This window comes from Etheostoma cragini, chromosome 20 (assembly GCF_013103735.1).
Source record: "Etheostoma cragini isolate CJK2018 chromosome 20, CSU_Ecrag_1.0, whole genome shotgun sequence".
In the NCBI taxonomy this organism is placed as follows: domain Eukaryota; kingdom Metazoa; phylum Chordata; class Actinopteri; order Perciformes; family Percidae; genus Etheostoma; species Etheostoma cragini.
In genome coordinates, this window is record NC_048426.1 from 9,491,138 (window position 1) to 9,508,637 (window position 17,500).

General features: G+C 41.1%; 2 protein-coding genes across 5 annotated transcripts in view; both read left to right on the top strand.

Moving 5' to 3' along the window:
• LOC117936273 overlaps window positions 1-378 on the top strand; it is a gene marked incomplete at its 5' end in the record, with an annotated part of 2,148 nt that extends 1,770 nt beyond the window's left edge. Inside the window, one exon of the mRNA XM_034859149.1 lies at window positions 7-378. Coding sequence (XP_034715040.1) covers window positions 7-215 — 209 coding nt within the window. The remainder of the gene's footprint in view (window positions 1-6) is intronic.
• A 10,065-nt stretch (window positions 379-10,443) lies between these two features.
• The window catches only part of myo10l1 (myosin X, like 1), a 45,179-nt gene continuing 38,122 nt past the window's right edge, over window positions 10,444-17,500 (top strand). For all 4 annotated transcript variants that reach the window (XM_034858369.1, XM_034858370.1, XM_034858371.1 and 1 more), the window contains exon 1: window positions 10,444-10,901. In XM_034858369.1, the coding sequence (XP_034714260.1) occupies window positions 10,881-10,901 (21 nt within the window). In that variant the 5' untranslated portion in view covers window positions 10,444-10,880. The remainder of the gene's footprint in view (window positions 10,902-17,500) is intronic.

The following is a 17,500-nucleotide window of genomic DNA, read 5'->3' on the forward strand; positions in this document are numbered from 1 at the left end:
TAAAAGGCAGCTTCCTTCCACCGTGTCAACCAAACACACTACCAGCTTTGAAGACCTTACCACACATTCAGCTCCCGGCTAGTACAGTCAAGCACGGGTATAAAATCACATCAAAGTATGTACCTTTACCACCCATCTCTGATAAGCTCACCACAGACTGTACTAACACTAGAAGGAGCTCATCAAGATTAATCAGGAAAGGCATTAAAAGGTGAGGTTCTCTCACTATTTCCGACAACTGCAACCACCATTTCCAATCACTGGCAGCATGAAGGGTGATTGTGTGGGTTTTGTCCAGGTGATCTGGTTTCCTTAAACAATTGTATAGGTTTTCTCCGGGTGAACCGGTTACTCCCACCATTAAAATCAATAAATAAATAAATACTAAAAAAACAGTATTTGTTGTATATCAGTGTTTTGTTATGAACATTAGCTTCTCTCTTGTTCATTGTGCCTGCTACAACCCAGTTTATTAGGGTAAAAGGAAGCAACATAAAACCAAATTTTTTCTCAGGTGTCAAACTACAAATGAAAAAAGGGCCTGTGGATTATGGTTAAAACCAATAAATTAATATAACAAGAAGAGGACTCTTCAGAGTTAAAAAAGTATAGAAACAAAACATTACTAATTAGTCCTTCAAAACACAAGAAAACCAGTATCCCCAAAACTTGTGACTAACAGGAAATATCTACAAATGTGTAACAATTTCCCATTTTTAAAGTTAAAACCTGGTCCAGTCTCCCATGTAGTCTTGCAGCGGGTATTTAACACAATTTCAACAAAGCTTTCAGCAAACCAGTCAACCAGAAATTCCCCTTGTTCGGATGCACGTATAAGGAACTATGTGTGATGAACCAGCCTTCCCTTCTGTAAACAAACTACCAATGCATCATGGGAGATCTAGCGAAGGCTTGGAGCTAGCGGCAGAAATGAGCGAAAACGTGATAAATTTTAGGCATCAAGTGGATAAATCTTGGATGTAACAGTTTGAATTTAATGCTCAACGACCCCGAAAAAGGCACACGTTCCAGGCTGGATAGAAAACCACCTGTAAAGGCTAGAAAGACCCCGAAGAGACCTCCGTGACCGCTAGCTCTTTAGCTTTTAGCTGCAAAATCTGTAAGTTTCTGTCTTTTATGACAAAAAGGTGCCTTTTAGGGTCGTATGCGGTCCCTTTGTCGGCAGAGGGTTAAATATATTAATAAATCTACACCATGCTTTAACCATCCTAACCCCAAAACCTGCCGGTGGGTTTGAAAAAAGCCCGTTTTGAATAAATAAATAAATTGATGTATCTAATTATGTATGTCATTATGTAAAAAAAACTCCAACGTTAAGCCAAAAAAACACTGAGTGGATAAAAAACTCACATTCGCAAAACTTCAAAAAAAATTGGCGTTTTTTTGCCACATTTCACGTTAATTCAGCTTGGGTGCTGCCGAAAACAGTTTGGGTGCTGCACCTTAGACTTATGGCGGGGAAAACCATGTAAACATAAATAATCAAGATTGCTGCAGTAAGGGTGCTGCACCCTGCTGATCGGTGTCTGACGACCGGTTGGGGTTAGAATGAAAAGTCACAAAAATGATGCCTGTGTGTTTTCAAGTGATGTCATGTCCACACTTGGTTTCTAGGGCTATACACCTCTTGGTCTATCCCCAACCCCCGGCCTAGGTAATGGGACAGCACTAGGTTTCGCGTGAACGCGCAAAAGCTAGGGGAAGGGGTAAGGGGAAGGGGTAAGGGGAAGGAATGGGATTCAGCCTAAACATGGGACATCAGTGACACGCCCTGCATGAGCCTCCGTGATGGGCTCCTCAGTTAGGCTACTGGGGTTTGTCTAATTGGATGGTTGTTTACTAGCACCGCCTGGTCATTTTTAGTAGCGCTACAGTACGATCAGACTCGGAGGTGCTGTAATACTTCAAGGGTACTCTTGGTGATGCTGCTACATGAACTAATAATAATATGTGCGCTAATTCCTGTTAATATCCTACAATACTTTTAAAATGAGTCACTACAATACTAGCCTACTTTTGATCAAGTCCTCGGCATGATCATAAAATATACAGTGAGATAAATAACAATAAGGGTAATGCTTTATTTCATTAGAAATGTCATCTTAGTTTCCAAGACGTTTCATGTTATGGGGCTAATTAGGAGAATAGAGGCTGTGGGCAATTTGTAAACGGCATGCCTCTAGAGAAATTTTTCCATTAGCATACAATTCAATATGGGCAATAACATTTCCTATAATAAATCAATGATTATTTGAGTTTAAATGGATAAGAACATTTACATTTTCCCAAATTAGTGGTGAATTCCAAGGACATTTGAAAATTATAGAGAAACTACATAAAAAAGCATTACCAAAATGGGTAAGAAACATTGAAAAGGCAAATTATGTAAAGTTAACATGTGCTGGTAAAATACACCCACCCCCCATGCCCTAAAACCTCCACTCCAAAATGACCTGAAGGCTGTAATTAGCATGCATTTTTGCTGTAGAGGCACCATTTCCGGATTAAAAACAGCCATTCAGACATGGATAATGCGTCAGCTAGTTTCCATCGACCAATCTCTTAATCATGCATTTTTATGTAACAAATACTATTATTGTTTTTATTTCAAATGTAGCTGAGACCAAACAAGGCAACAACCTAAAAGCTTTCTTGGTCAAATATTAAAATTCTTGCTCAGATTGATACAGCATGTACCATGACAGATTTTAACACAGAAAGGGCCAATATGTCCTCTGCATGTTTTGTTATTAACAACGCTAAATGAATGATAGTCTCCGAAAGCTGTTATGTGCCATGTGCATCATGTACCAATGCACATACAGTAGGTGAGGTGTAGAAGTTGAGTCCACAGCCTCAGCAAAGCCAAGCTCACCTTCTGTCGCTCTCTGCTGTGATGAATATTCATTATTCATGTATGACTGTTAAGGTCCTGGAGTGACAGCTGGGCTTTTGTTCACTATGTCACTATGTTAGCTTCACTGTTAACACCAATCAATGTGTGTGTGTGTGTGTGTGTGTGTGTGTGTGTGTGTGTGTGTGTGTATTTAGTTTTATTATTTAGTATTTAAATGTTGTGGGTTTCACACACGGACACACAATGTCATTCATGTTTGCAATCTGAAAGGTAAGCAGTTCTCTGTGCTCCCTCTTTCTCAACAATTAAGCGAGAAAAAAAAAAGGGCTCGTCTTGAGTAAGGGGGACACCGTGTAATCCAGTTATTATAGTGATCTGGCTAATTTCATGAGTTCTGATTTGGATTAGTTTTTGTTTAGTTTAATCCAGAAAAAAAAATCTGTTATAAGGAAGCTCACAAGCTGATAAACACCAAACAGTATCTCAGATATAAAAGCTATGTGATGTGTCATTCAAAGTTTCTCACCATAAACCAGAGTTTCTGATGAATCTCCAGCTATTGTTAGCAGACCGGGTTTGAACTGCTGAAGTACAAACAAAAAGTACCTTGCATTGACAAAGAGTATTTAAGATAAGTCAAAAAGAGGATAGTTTGAGTCTTGAAACCTAAAATAAAGCTAAAGAGAGTAGTACCCTTTCTTTCCCCTAAATTAGTTTATTAAATGGCATTTTACTGTTAGATTTTTGGTCGCCACACTTTCAACTATCCCTTGTGTTGTATGAGATGACTCTTGACTAATTTTGTCTGTATGATTCTGTGTGTGTGTGTGTGTGTGTGTGTGTGTGTAAGCATGATAGTGCTCTGCTGCAGGCTATAGCTAGCTGATTAAATTACCCCACTGTCTTTTGGGAATTAGGGGGTTGCATTGGCAGCTAATTTGGTCCAAAGACGTGCTGTCATGCTCCAGTGGGTGGTGCTGGGATAGCAGGGGTGGGGGTGGGGTGTGGCAGGTGAGGGTGCTGGGGAAGGGGGGCAGCGAAAAGGGAATCAGGATGAAGTCATCTCTATAGAGTTACTTAAATAGATCAAGCTCCTTCCTGTATGTGCACCCATGTGTACCCAATACAGCAGGTATGACATCTTTACACACACGTGCACATAAAATTTGCACAGGGTCCAACGTTCAACAGCCCTAATTGTCCCGCTTGGCACTGTTGGCCCTAATTTAAATAGTTCACAGCTGTCTCCGGATAGGAGTAATGACACACTCCATGGTTTGCTGAACACCTACAGTATATTTTGTTACTTTTAAAAAGACACCTGGTCAGTAAATTTTCTTCCAATCTGACCTTAAGTCCTCCTTTTTTTCCTTTATTCTCAGAAATGTGATTTCATTTTAAATTCAGAGCCACAAACTGTGTGTGTGTGTGTGTGTGTGTGTGTGTGTGTGTGTGTGTGTGTGTGTGTGTGTGTGTGTGTGTGTGTCTTGCATGAGTCATACAGATCGGTTGACATCATATACTGTATGTCTCTCTCTGTGAGTGTGTGTGTGAGTGTGTGAGGGGATGTGTGCATCAGACATGAATGTATGAATCATTTTTTCGTTCAGTACACTTGTCCCCAGGGGAGTGAACTCTGACACCAGACTGCATGGATTGTCCCTCACCAGCGTCTATGTATCCATTTTTATTGTATGGAAAGGCAGTTTTACATGAAAAAATAAATTAATGTAATTGACTATTTTGAGCAAAAAATCAACAATTCTGACTTTGCAGCAGTTGTCTCTCCATGTTTTCTTTGTCTCATTGTCCTTACTCTCTATAAACTTATCCTTGTTGTCAATTTATCACGTATATGTTTGTCCAGACATGCAAGTCTCCTTCAGACTTGCTCTCTAGACAGAAAGGTTAAAGGTCAAGATCAGCAGTGTAGTTATTAATCAATACAGAGGTAAAGACTTATGGTAAGATGGTGGCATGATAGGATGGATAGAAACTGTATGGAGGTACAAATAATAAAAACAATAGAGAAGCTCCCTTTAAAGGAATAGTTCAACATTTTGGGAAATACTCTTGTTCAATCAATCCATTTAGTTTGTCACACATTTTTGGCTTTCTTGTTGAGTCAGATGATAAATTGACCCTCTTGTTGCTATGGTAAATATGAATTATAAATACAATTACCGTTCAGCTTAGCGCAGAGACAGACACAGTAACTTCCCTGTGGAGACCGACTTCTCATCTAACTAACTCTTGTCAAGAAAGTAAATAAGCATATTTCCTAAAATGTCTCGCTATCAATTTAAGGAGACGAGTCCCCCTTCAACATAAGAACATTTTAGTCCTCCAGATGTTATTGCTCCATTAGTTTACAAGAGGAACTTAATTTGATCAAATGTAACTCCAGGTCTCTGACAACCAACTGAAGCATTCAGTTTGTAGAACATTGTATCTAGTATTTGACCATTGGAAATGCCTTCTTTAAAACGCCCATACTGTGCTCATTATCAGGTTCATAATTGTATTTTGAGGTTGTACCAGAATAGGTTTACATGGTTTCATTTTCAAAAAACAACACATTTTTGTTGTACTGCCCATTTCTGCAGATCCTCTTTTCACCTTGTGTGTCTCTGTTTTAACTACAGAGTGAGAGATCTCACTTCTTGTTGGGAGTCGCACATGTCGCTTTCTCCAACTTTGGTCAGTACAAGGCAGGATTAGCTGGGAGACTTCTTCTAAACAAGGGCACACTTGTGGAATACTTGCAGAACAGGGACATGGAACTAGTTCTTTTGTAGATTATGGTGATGCTAGTGTGTGTTGTACAAGGTGACCAGATTTCTCAGACAAAATCTCAAAAAATCTCAAAGCTCAGAACCGTGTATACTTTCAAAACACATAATGTTTTTATTTCTTTAAAACTTAAAATGGGGACACTAGACCTAGCGCTGTTCTCATTAGGGGCTGAGCCCCCCTAAAAGCCTGATCCTAGAATCACCCCTGCTGCTACTTCATACTTGTACTCCACTACACCTCAGAGGGGAATGTTGTAATGTTTACTGAACTACATTTATCCGACAACTTTTGCTTTATTGCTTCAGGCTTGTTTCTGCAACAGCTCATTAAGTATCAGATACAATAAAACTATTGAGGAAATATTTCCCTTAGACATTGATGTATTAAATGAGATCGCTGCAGTCGGCAGCGGCGAAACAAGCTACAATGGAAGTTAATAGGATAATTGTTCAGCTTGTATTTACATTCATAAAAGTGCTCGTTTTGCTACTGACAGGCTCAGATTAATGTTCTAAGTGTCTGACAACATTATGGAAAGGATTTCTAAGCAGGTCGACCTTTCTGTTAAAGATTAACATCCTTTTTTAAAACATAAAAGTGCGTTCGTTAAACCCACCAGACTCTGTGTAAATAATCATTAATTTTAGCATCGTGAAATACGGCTGCCTAATACATCTCTGAGCTCGGAGCAGCGCAGGCTCAGGCTGTCTGGAGTGACTATCGGCTCCGTTTGGTCAATGTTTTCTTTCTTTTGTTCCAATTTCGGGTCTGTCAGTCACTTTCCGGGGAAAGATCCAGCCAGGGACAGGTCACTAAAACCGGGGACTGTCCCCGGAAACCGTGGATGTCTGGTCAACCTAGTGTTGTAGCAGTTGGCTAGTGACGTAGAAAGACGTGTAAGACTGAAAGCAGAAGACATTAAGAAACCTGTATCTCACTCAAAACGGCATGGATCTTTTTTTTCCAAGTTCGTATGCGTTTGTAAGCACCAGAGACACGAAATAACACCCCAAATCCCAGAAAAAAGTGTTTTTTTTCATAATATGGGCACTTTAAATGTGATCATAACGTGTTTTTGTTTTGTAATGTTTTGTTTTAATTTGGTATGTGTTGATGAGTGTCTGAGTAACTAATATGGAAACAGTGCTTGTGTGGAGTGTTTGCCCTCTGCCAGAAGAAGATTAATATTGAGTAATTCAAAGTAAATTCAATTTGAGAGACTAAGTAACCTCATCTGCTCAATGTTACTTTTTCTCATGAGTGTGTGTGTGTGTGTGAGTTATGTGTGTTTGTGTGTCATTGTGAACCCCTTAAACCACAATGTAGATTGATAAAAACAAGGTTTTAATAAAGCAACTGCAGTTATTGTAATAACATTTTTTGTTTTGCACTGCCAGAAGAGTAACTTTGTTGATGTATTGCAGAGTAATAGACATTAAATAGATGGATCATTGTAAACATATAAGGGGGCAGCTTTTAATATATTTTTGATAGGGTTATTTTAGCCTATGGATGTTTTATTAGAAATTCTCTCCAGAGCTGCATTAAATTAGACCAAATAATGCCTCTTTGTCTTTCTGGGACCATTTAAAAAGTCAAAAGAGCTTGTTGATGACCAAATTTAGCCTTCGGGCCTTGTTTTGGATTGTCCTATTATACCAGTTAACCAGTATAAAGTTAGTTTGATGATCAATCGGAGCATTTAACACTGAGTTTCTCTGAATGCCTTTGATTCAGCGTGTCCTCCCAGACAGTCATAAACAGATGTGTCTGCAGGGGTGGGGGCAGAGTCAGGTCACAGAAGAGGGGCGACCGAAAGAGAACAAGGTTAATAAATGAAGAGAGATTTATGGATGCTCCGGTCATAAAAACTGATTGGCTGTGACATTGTGAGTGATGCCTATTGGTGCACGCAACATAGGACATACAGAGACACACAGCCTAACACACCAGTTAACAGATCCATGTGTTAAATGATGTGGTCATGTGTTGTTTTTTAGTTTCATAGATATGTACATACAGATAAAGAATCAGCACTGTGGATGGGTGGGCTCATCTTTGAGCTCTTCAGTAATCTGTCTGCGTTTTCACTCAGACAACCAGAGGACCTATGATCATCTCCCCCCCCCCCCCCCCCTCCCCCTCACGCACATATTCATAACTGTAAGAGGAGAAGGACACATCAAGGAGAATGAGAGAGACAGAGATCTGTGGTCAGATGAATAAGCAGAGTTCTGCTCCTGGCTTGCAGGCATAGGTGTAATTTACAGGGGGTATGGGGGGCTAACAACCCCCCCCCAATAATAAAAAAATGGCTAGTGCAACCCACCCCAAAAACCTATTATAACTTCCTTTACACAATTAAAGACATTTACACCATAAATTGTTGCTGAACAAAATGATCAGAACGCAGAAAATCAAGAGTTTGACACACAACATTTCAATTTCGCTCAAAAGTGGAGATCTCCACCCCCCCAATGTTGAACCCAAAGTTAAAAAATCAATTCAACGCTGAGTGTCACTAAGTGCTGTCATGGTAAATTCCCAGACTTTGTAATGTTTTCTAATGGTGTATGTCAATGTGTGTTTCAATGCATGCATGTTCCAACACACGTGTGCATGTTGGATGAGTAGGGTCGATGGCTTTTGGGCATGTAATCACTGACAGCAGCAACCCCAAAAATATGAATCTCTCCTTTTCTTACAAAGTGGCCAATGCTGTCAGTGTCCTTGACCAGGGCTTCATTAAATTTGTAAAAGAACCAGTCCTGAGCAAACAGTAGAGATAATTTGAAAGTCCATTATGATTTGTAAGTGCTAATGCAGGCCACTTAATCAAGCGAACAGTGCTGTAACCTCTTTTAGTCATGTGTCAACAAACTGCTTCTGGTACTTAGACTGCACAACTGCAATATAATAATGGCAATTCTTTTCAATGCATGTAACTGAATATTTAAAATGAATTATGCCTATACTCTGACGATCTTACAAGGCTTGCTCTTCAAATAGTTTCAGATCATCATCATAACGTGTTTTTGTGTATCTGCTTCCAAGAAGTGCTGTATGACCTAAACTAGTTGGTGTACTGTGTTACTATAAATGTTGATTTTATTGCTGGAGATCGCGTGATGGGTATGAGGAAGGTTTGATCACCAACAGTTTCGGGGGTTTGATGGAGAATTCGACTGTTTTTATGTTTCTAAAACACTCAGTTTAGGTCCAGACAACTTTTCTTACAGTTTAGAGTGGGCGCGAATGTGTGATCAGGTCTCATTTCCTGAGTGTACACACACACACACACACACACACTTCTAACAAAAAAGGGGGCCCTGTTGTCGGGGCTGGCTTTTGAACTGTCTCCCTGATGAAGATGGAGGGCACAGTTAAATAATACTTTCAGGCATATGCATACAGGAGGGCCCCTCTATGCCTCCAGGGCTCCAGAGGGAAAAGGCTGAGATGCCAAATACTCTACCCCAGAGAGGCCTCACCCCGCTGGGCTCCTGTCGGCTGCACCTGGCTCCCGCAGCTTGGCTAAAACCACACAAGTTCCACATTACTTAAACCAGCTGTCTATCTATTTCTAACTCATTCACACAAACTGGTGTCTTTGGGGACATTGTGTGTTATCCTCCTTTATTCTGGGTTGATTCCCCCTGCTGTTCTGGTCCTGTGTGCATTTATGTGTGGGTTCTGACTAATCATGTAACCAAGTCTCCTCCTCCAATGCAATGAGGGGCAGGCTTCTTAGGAAATATGATACAGAAATATTCACTCTACCCCTTCTTACTCTTTCTCTCTTTGTGTGATTTCAGATACACATTAATTTGAATACTGCTGACAGCTCTTGCCTTATGGCTATTTTAGATTTCATTTTGATTCAGTGATGGGGGGATTTCTACTTCTATGTTGTCACATAATTAATCATATCCAATCAAACCAACTTGTCAAAATTCATTCTTTTATCTTTCAACAATAATGTCTACTGTATACTATACATACATGCCAAAGAAGACACATATACGAGAGGCAAATAATTTTTTTACCACTTTACTAGTCAAGCCTGCAATCGTAAATGTCAGTTATTACAAGTGGGTTCTGCAATTGTAAATGTTATTAGTATGTTTATGAATGAAGTTCGGTCTAGCTCTTTTCCAGAAGATCAGAGGCCAAACAATCCATTGTAGAAGTCTTCCTGAGTGACTAAAGAGTTTACATTAGGCACCATTAAATGGCACAAAACGCAACAATAATGATTATACATCCAGTTAGATATAGCTGTTTAGAAAGTTGAGATACTTTCCTCATTTTCTTTGTGCATGAATCTTCTCTCCCCTTTTACATCAGGGCCGCCTGGTGTATGAAATCCAACCTTCACGGTGCTGCTGATGGACAATCTGGTTCATGCAGGATCAACACCTGTAATTGCTCCAAATGGGACAGAGGCTCTTTCATCCGTTCTGGTCACTAACCATGATCTAAACAACACAAAAACTGGGTCCTTTTCCTGATTGGAGAAAATCCAGATGTTGTCAGCATTGCCTACAGCAACAAAACTTTAAACCACCACCCTACATCTGCCGTGTGTGTGTGTGTGTGTGTGTGTGTGTGTGTGTGTGTGTATGTGCGTGTGTTTTGTATTGGAGAAGGCTGTCTGCACCGCCCAGTCGGTGTATGCAGCGTCAAGCTCGTTCTGCCCCCGGACTGGTCCTCTCTCTCAACCCCATACTATTCTCATCGCCCAACACACACACATGTATACACGCGCTCATCCACAACACAAAACAAAACACACACACACACACACACACACACACACACACACACTAAACACTGAACACTGAACACTGAACACTGAACGAGGCCGGCCTGGAAAACCGGGACGCTTCAATTAGCGCTCCACGGACGGATCCCCGGCGTGGACATTTTTCATTTTCATCACAGCCTCCTTGGATTTTTATTCATGTGGCTTTTTGCGCATAGAGCTCGCGGACGCTGCTGAGGTGTGTTTGAGCAGCTGAGCCATTTCGGAGATGAAGACAAGCGCTCGGTGAATGGGAAACACCAACACGGAGCCACCGCTACCTTTTCCCCATTTCGACCAACACGCTCACCCTTCCGTTGGGGAAATTTGCGCACCCGAGACCGGAACCGGTGTCTGAGCTTTGCGGGGCCGGGCGCGCGTTGTCTGGGAGGAGTAGGGAGGATGGAGGCGTTTTTTACAGAGGTAAGCAATGGAGAATATGTCACCGTTATCAAGATAAACATTAATGACAGATTGAGCCTTTCATGGCGTGATGGAGTCCACATTTGCACCGATGCACAGCCTAGGCTATAAGGTGGAAGATGCGTTTAAGGGTTTTCTTTTGATTCTCAACGGGTTTGGTTACAGCAGGTGTTGCTTTGCTTCCGTCGACTGGAACCATTCCTCACCATTCTTAACAGAACCCTCAAGGAATAGGCCTGGGCTTTAACGGCACGTCCATATCGATTAAAAACTAATCTAAACACCCGTTTATTTTCTAATCACAGAACATGAGAGCCTGACTGCCGGTTTACTGGTAAATTAATTAAGAGCAGAGCCGCAAATAAATTGGCCAAACGAGAGCTGACACGGGCTTTTGCATCCATAAGGCTGGCTCAAGGATTAAACACAATCTGTTAACTGAGGGTAGATCGTGTTGACTAGGCTTCCGCAAGAGCCCCCACACACCAAGAGACCCTTCCTGTGCATTTTAGTGCGCTGTGAATGGGATAGAGCATGGGTGGGTATGGGTCGGTACATGGCTGCGGTAATTGAGAAGGAGGTGAAGGAAGAGGGGGGTGATGGGTATGTACACACTAGGTGAGACAAATGGTTAACAACTGCTCATTTCAGTGCCATAGCCTACTGGGAAAAACTCATCACAGGCTTTCACCTCCAGCCTCCTGGAATTTATCTGATACACCATTATCATGTTTGTAAAACCAAATCTGTGGGGTTTGCATTCAAGTCCAGAGTGATGTTTGGGCAATTTACCTTTCATATTTCTATTTCCATTCTGTCTTCCCTCCATTGTACACTGTCACTCCCATCAGGAGAAACCTCTGTTACCTCTTTCCCCTCCCTCCATTTCATTTGTGTTTTGGTCAGCTCACTGCACAACATTCAGTAGCACATGCATCCACACAATCTCCTGAAACACCGTCTCGTCCGCTGACTTTAATGCCATTATCCCTCCTCTCCAAGCTACTTATTCTGCCCCCTCTTAAGTTAATCTGATATGGGTTTAAATGCCTCTCACGTTGGCAGTGATGTCATACCATAGTGGCTGAGTGGTTGTGTGAGTATTTGTGCGGGTACCAGGCCTGTGGTGAGCACTGTTGTCCAAGGCCCTTCATTTTCTGGCTGTTGCTGGGAAAACAGAGGTGTGATCTAATGAGTCCTGGTAATCATGTGTCATATTAAGAATAAAAAAAAAAGGTCACAACAACTGTTTGGATAATCATACAGCAACAGCTAAGTGTGACAACCATTTCTCCTGCTCCATTTTCCATCAGTCTGTATGCAATACATTGATCATGTAGCATTGATTAGCAGACCCCCACATCACCAACCCCGCAGCCCCACGCCGCACAGACTCTGAAAGCCTATTTGAGACCTGAAAATGGAGTGACTTATTGAGTTATGATGTTCAGGCCCATAGTCCTGCATAAACTGCATATCTGATACCCAGAAAGATGACTGCATGCAGTAGGGTGCAGAGTAATAAATCCTCTCGGGAGGTGTCTGTCCAACATCCACTTAGTTTCATTCCTCCAAAATTTTCATCGCTCCATCCATTAATTTTACATTGCTTCATTCCTCCACTTCTCTTCTGTAATCCAGAAATAGTGAACAGCTGACCTCTCTCTCTCAACTCAGGCAGAAAACATGATAGCTGGCCGACCAGCCAAGCATGAGATGTCAGGTGGCAGTAGACTACTGTATAATCCCCTCATGTTAAAACTGGATTGGTTAGTAGTGGATAGTTGCAGTGACCTTATGTGTAAAAAATTGTTTCTTCTGGTTAAGTTAGCTAGAAAAACATGCATGTGAAAAGTTAGAGCATACTATTGGGGATAGAAAGGACCGTGAGAGAGGAAAGTTTCATTAGTGTCAGTTAGTTTAAAATACATGACACTAAATAAACTGTAGTAATAACACTATCTTCTTCTGTGTGGCTTCTTCAATTGAACAACAAGTTGTCATGCCGTTGGCCGTCTAGGTAGGGCATCTGGTAGGTGCTCACAAAGAGCAGTATTTGGAGAAGTTGGAGATAGCAGGATTCTTCCTCCCTCCGTTTTCACGGACCTCATTAAATCGCAGAGTCTGCCTGACTTCAGAACACATGATCTGTAACACTAGGGGATATCACCATATACTGGTGCTGACCTCAATGCTTTTAAGAGTATGGATTCTTTACCAGTTTTTTGTAGCTGGCTGGGTTACAGCTACACAATGCTATGCTAACGGCGGGGGGAGGTACTGCACCTTATAATGGTAAAGATAAGACATCAATCTAGGGTTTATTTTGTATTAACATCTACTCTATACTTAAAGAGGCAGTAGGTAAGACAGGAGGGGGCGGGGTGGTATAACTGCATGTCAATCACTGTTCCTTGCATTCATTCTCCCTCGTGGGGGGAGGGGCTTAGGAGACCGTTTGGGCTTTAGCAGAAAGGGGGCCAGGGATTGAGAAATTGTCAATGTTCAATTTTTTTGGCTAAATCCTAAATCCTGCAATGTTTGTCTCAATTACATATGGGCTTGAGTTCCTGTACATGGGCCTAAATGTGTGTTCTGAGTAAGATGGATCATTTTGTGTGTGTGTGTGTGTGTGTCATAGGTCTGGGCTGGATTACAGGTGCAGAGAAAACATGAACTGGTGACTGGGAGATAGACAGGTGTGAATGTGGAAAGAACAGCTTTGACACACGATCTCAAGCCTGCTGTCATTGTTGCTGTATCATATCTGCCTGTTCATAACCTCATTTTCTGTCCTGTCTTTATCCCAGCACACAGTCCTCTCTTCTTCTTTACTCTGGCGTTTCCCTCAGTCTGTATATCCCCACAGGCTGTAAATAATTATTTACTACTCAATTGCAATTTGTTGAGTGGCCACACTACATAGCATATGGGGAATAGTTATTGAGCAATAAAAGCTTCCTCACCCTGAAGTTGATTTTTCCTGCAAAGAACAGTAAATTAATCATCTGTATGCATTCTGTAGGGCTGCCTGCATATAAGCTGTGAAACACTCTAAACAGACTTTCAAATCTCAAAGCAGCTTACATGTTTGAACTTAAATAGTCTAATTGCAGCAAAATTCAGTCCTTTCTTTTATGCAATGGATTTTGATGTAACAGGCTTATATTCGTTCAGCGGTCCATAGATTGAAATCCAAATTATGCAGGATTTCTTACACAGTGCATGCTGCAGGAAGCTGGTTCAGTTGAGGGAACAGTCACTGGAGATGTTTGACCTATATTCAGCAGCTCCAAACACATTTGTTCTGCTCAGGAACTGCATCAGCTTTGCTTCTCTCTCTCTCTCTCTCTCTCTCTCTCTCTCTCTCTCTCCTCTTTTACCATCCCTCTGATGCTCTCTCTCTCCGCGTGGCTGCTAACTTGGTGCTTCTCCATGTAACCAACCACTTTCGGTGCTCCTCTGCCAGTCTCCCCTCTTCTCCTGGCATTTTTCCAGCTCCGTCTTTCCTCTCCTTTCTCCTTTATTCCCTGTCCACCTCACTCTCCTTCTTGTTCTGCATGTGTGGGTGTGAGACTACAGTTTTGCGCCAGTATAACCACATTAAATCTTTTTTTTCTCCCAGAATCCTATACAGCTGTGAGGGAACCGGGCAACACAAACACAAATGTATTTATTTCTATAGACTCACTTCTGAGTTTAAAGTTGATTTCTTTGAATTTCCAGACTTATACATGGACTCTGGCTTGTTTGATTGGTTAAACTAGATCTGCAACTAACGATTCCTTTCATTATTGAATACAATGTCAAATACAGTTTTGTAAAAATGATTCAAACCTCTATTGGATTTAACTAGCAGTCCAAGATCCCTAAATATATTTTAAATGACATAAAATAACAAAAGCAGAAGATTCTAACATTTGACAAGCTAGAACCAATACATTTTACGGATTTTTGTTAGAAAAAGATGACCTAATTTTTTAGATGCTCATCAAACTAATTGCTGATTAATTTAGTTCCATCACTAGTCCAGTTTTAGTATAGGAATCATTTATTTATAATAACTTAAAAATAAAAACTTATTTGCAATACGAGTAAACTTAATAACAAATCAAATTTGTAATGAGACAAAATAAATGATACAAATGTACAGCATGTTAGATTAGATAAAGTAAATTGAAATAAAATGATACAGGACAACATATCTCACAATCTGCTGCACCTGAACACCATCTCCCAGCATCCATCAATGCTTGGAGGAGAGTGGCTGTTTCCATGGTGCCCTGTTTCCACACTGTTGCCGTGGAGTCTGGTTGCCAGGGTGTTGTTGGGGGTGGGGGTGGGGGTGGGGAGGGGGGGTGTGTGACTGTAGTTTAATACAAGATCAGAGAGAATGTGATAATTAGCAGGCTGCTCAAAACTGGCCTCTCAAAGAGGATTTGAACTGTGCACACACACACACACACACACACACACACACACACACACACACACGCAAACACACACACGCAAACACACACACACACACACACACACACACACACACACACACACACACACACACACACACACACACACACACACTAACAGCTGCTTGCTGCCTTTATCCCTGTTTGTAATATAGCAGTTTACTCTCATCTGGTTTACTTTGGATAAATCGTTCATGGGTTTGTTTTGGAAATTAGGACAGGTCAAACGGTTATCTGTCTAAAGCTTCAGATATTCCAGAGTGACAGTAAAGCAGTCACACAGGGAACACATTATGCACACTTATGCACTTACAGTAAAACTCTGTGCTACTTCTGCATCTAAAGTAGCTGTGTGAGAGAGCTTTGACCTGATGCCTTCTCTGTGTGTGTGGGTGTGTGTTTGTGCCACATTAGGCATGATCTCATGAGGATAGAAAGAAGAGAACATTTTGAAAAGATCTGGTTGTGCTTATTTTCATTATTGATCAATATGATATATTTTCTCCTCAAAATGATAGTTATTATAGCCATCCTATGGGACCTTTGATTAAAAGATTAGCATTTGCTTGCGGACACAATTATCTCTTTTTGATATATTGACATATAGAAGTAAATTTCCAGAAAAGTAAACATTGTGAATTGAAACATTTCCTTTTGGGGTTTGTGCATGTCTCTTTATGCCCCCTCCCAAATTTTTTTTTGATGTATTATACCTATAGTGTTGAAGTTTACTAGTGTTGACTGGAATCCCTTTCACTGACGGATGTGACTCATATAGGGAAGGTGACACCCACAGTCACCCACCCGCACACATAAACACATGTTGTTGCTCTCCTTTCAACCGCCATAATCTGCTGAAAGCCTTGCTGTCCTGATTGCATTATCACCTTTAATGGAATATTACTGACATAGTTTAGGTCCCTGACACAGGCCGGGCTGCGCTAGAGGAGAAGGATCAGTGAGCTTTATCACAGTAGTGATGTAAAAAAAACGGTGAAAGCAGCGAGTCCCTTAAACACAAACACACACACGACATTCACCTGCTACGATAGCCTCCATGACAGGCAATGCTTCTAAAAGGGCTTTCATACCAAAAAAAGGAAAGAGACAGGGTATAGACACAAATACCCTGACCTCCACAGTGTCAAATTGGATTCTGACATTGACGGGAGGCGGAAGTTATGAAAGAGGGATAATGGAAAAGTTAATTTTGTGCATCTCTGAATTTTTTTATCTGAATATAACTACTCTCTATTCCTACTGGCACCTGAGAACAACATCTAAAGCATGATAGGAAACATACAAGATTAGAATATTATTATTGTGATGATTAACATTTCAACAGTAGACCGTAGTAGCATCCTAGTGAGCTGCTTTGTGTGGTCCTCTTGATTTTGCGTTTTACCCCGCACAAACTGTTTTCTCTTATGAGGTTGTATATTCTACATAAGAAGTCAAGTGCACAACATGCTTGGCTTTCAATTGGTTAATATTTTGAAAACACTTGCAGCCAAAGAAGATGTTGCCCTACTCCCTTATCAAAAATATGCGATTGAACATTACAGTATAAAGCTATAACTGGAATTGAAGGCACCATATAAAGTCGGTTACAGAAACAAGCTCTCCATCCGGGATTGACAAGAGCCATGTTGGCCAGAGGACCCCCACCCTCCCCTTCTCGCCCGATTAACTCATACAAGCATTACAGAAACAACCACACCCACGTACACTCTCCTGGAAGAGTGTCACATGGCAGATGGCACATCCGCCATTGTAGGCAAAGCAGAGCTTGGTGGAGTTCCGCTGATTTTCCATTTTGTTTAAAATATTATAAACTTGTTTATCAGATTCTGTGCCTCAAGTGTCAAAAAATGCCAAAACACAGAGAAGAAAGGAGAGAGTTTAACAGAAAGGCAGCTGAAGAGCATTGAATATATAATCATGTTGAATTATTGATGGCTGGTTGTGTTTTGTGAGTCTTAGATGTGTCTCCGGTGCTGTTTTAACATTGTGGTGGAAGGAACTGTAGTTAATGAGTACACTAAAGCAGCCAGTCAGAGAGACAGAAAGTCATCTCTATATGACCTTTAGTCTCCACAGATCCCACTGTGTCCTCCCACCACCATGCTG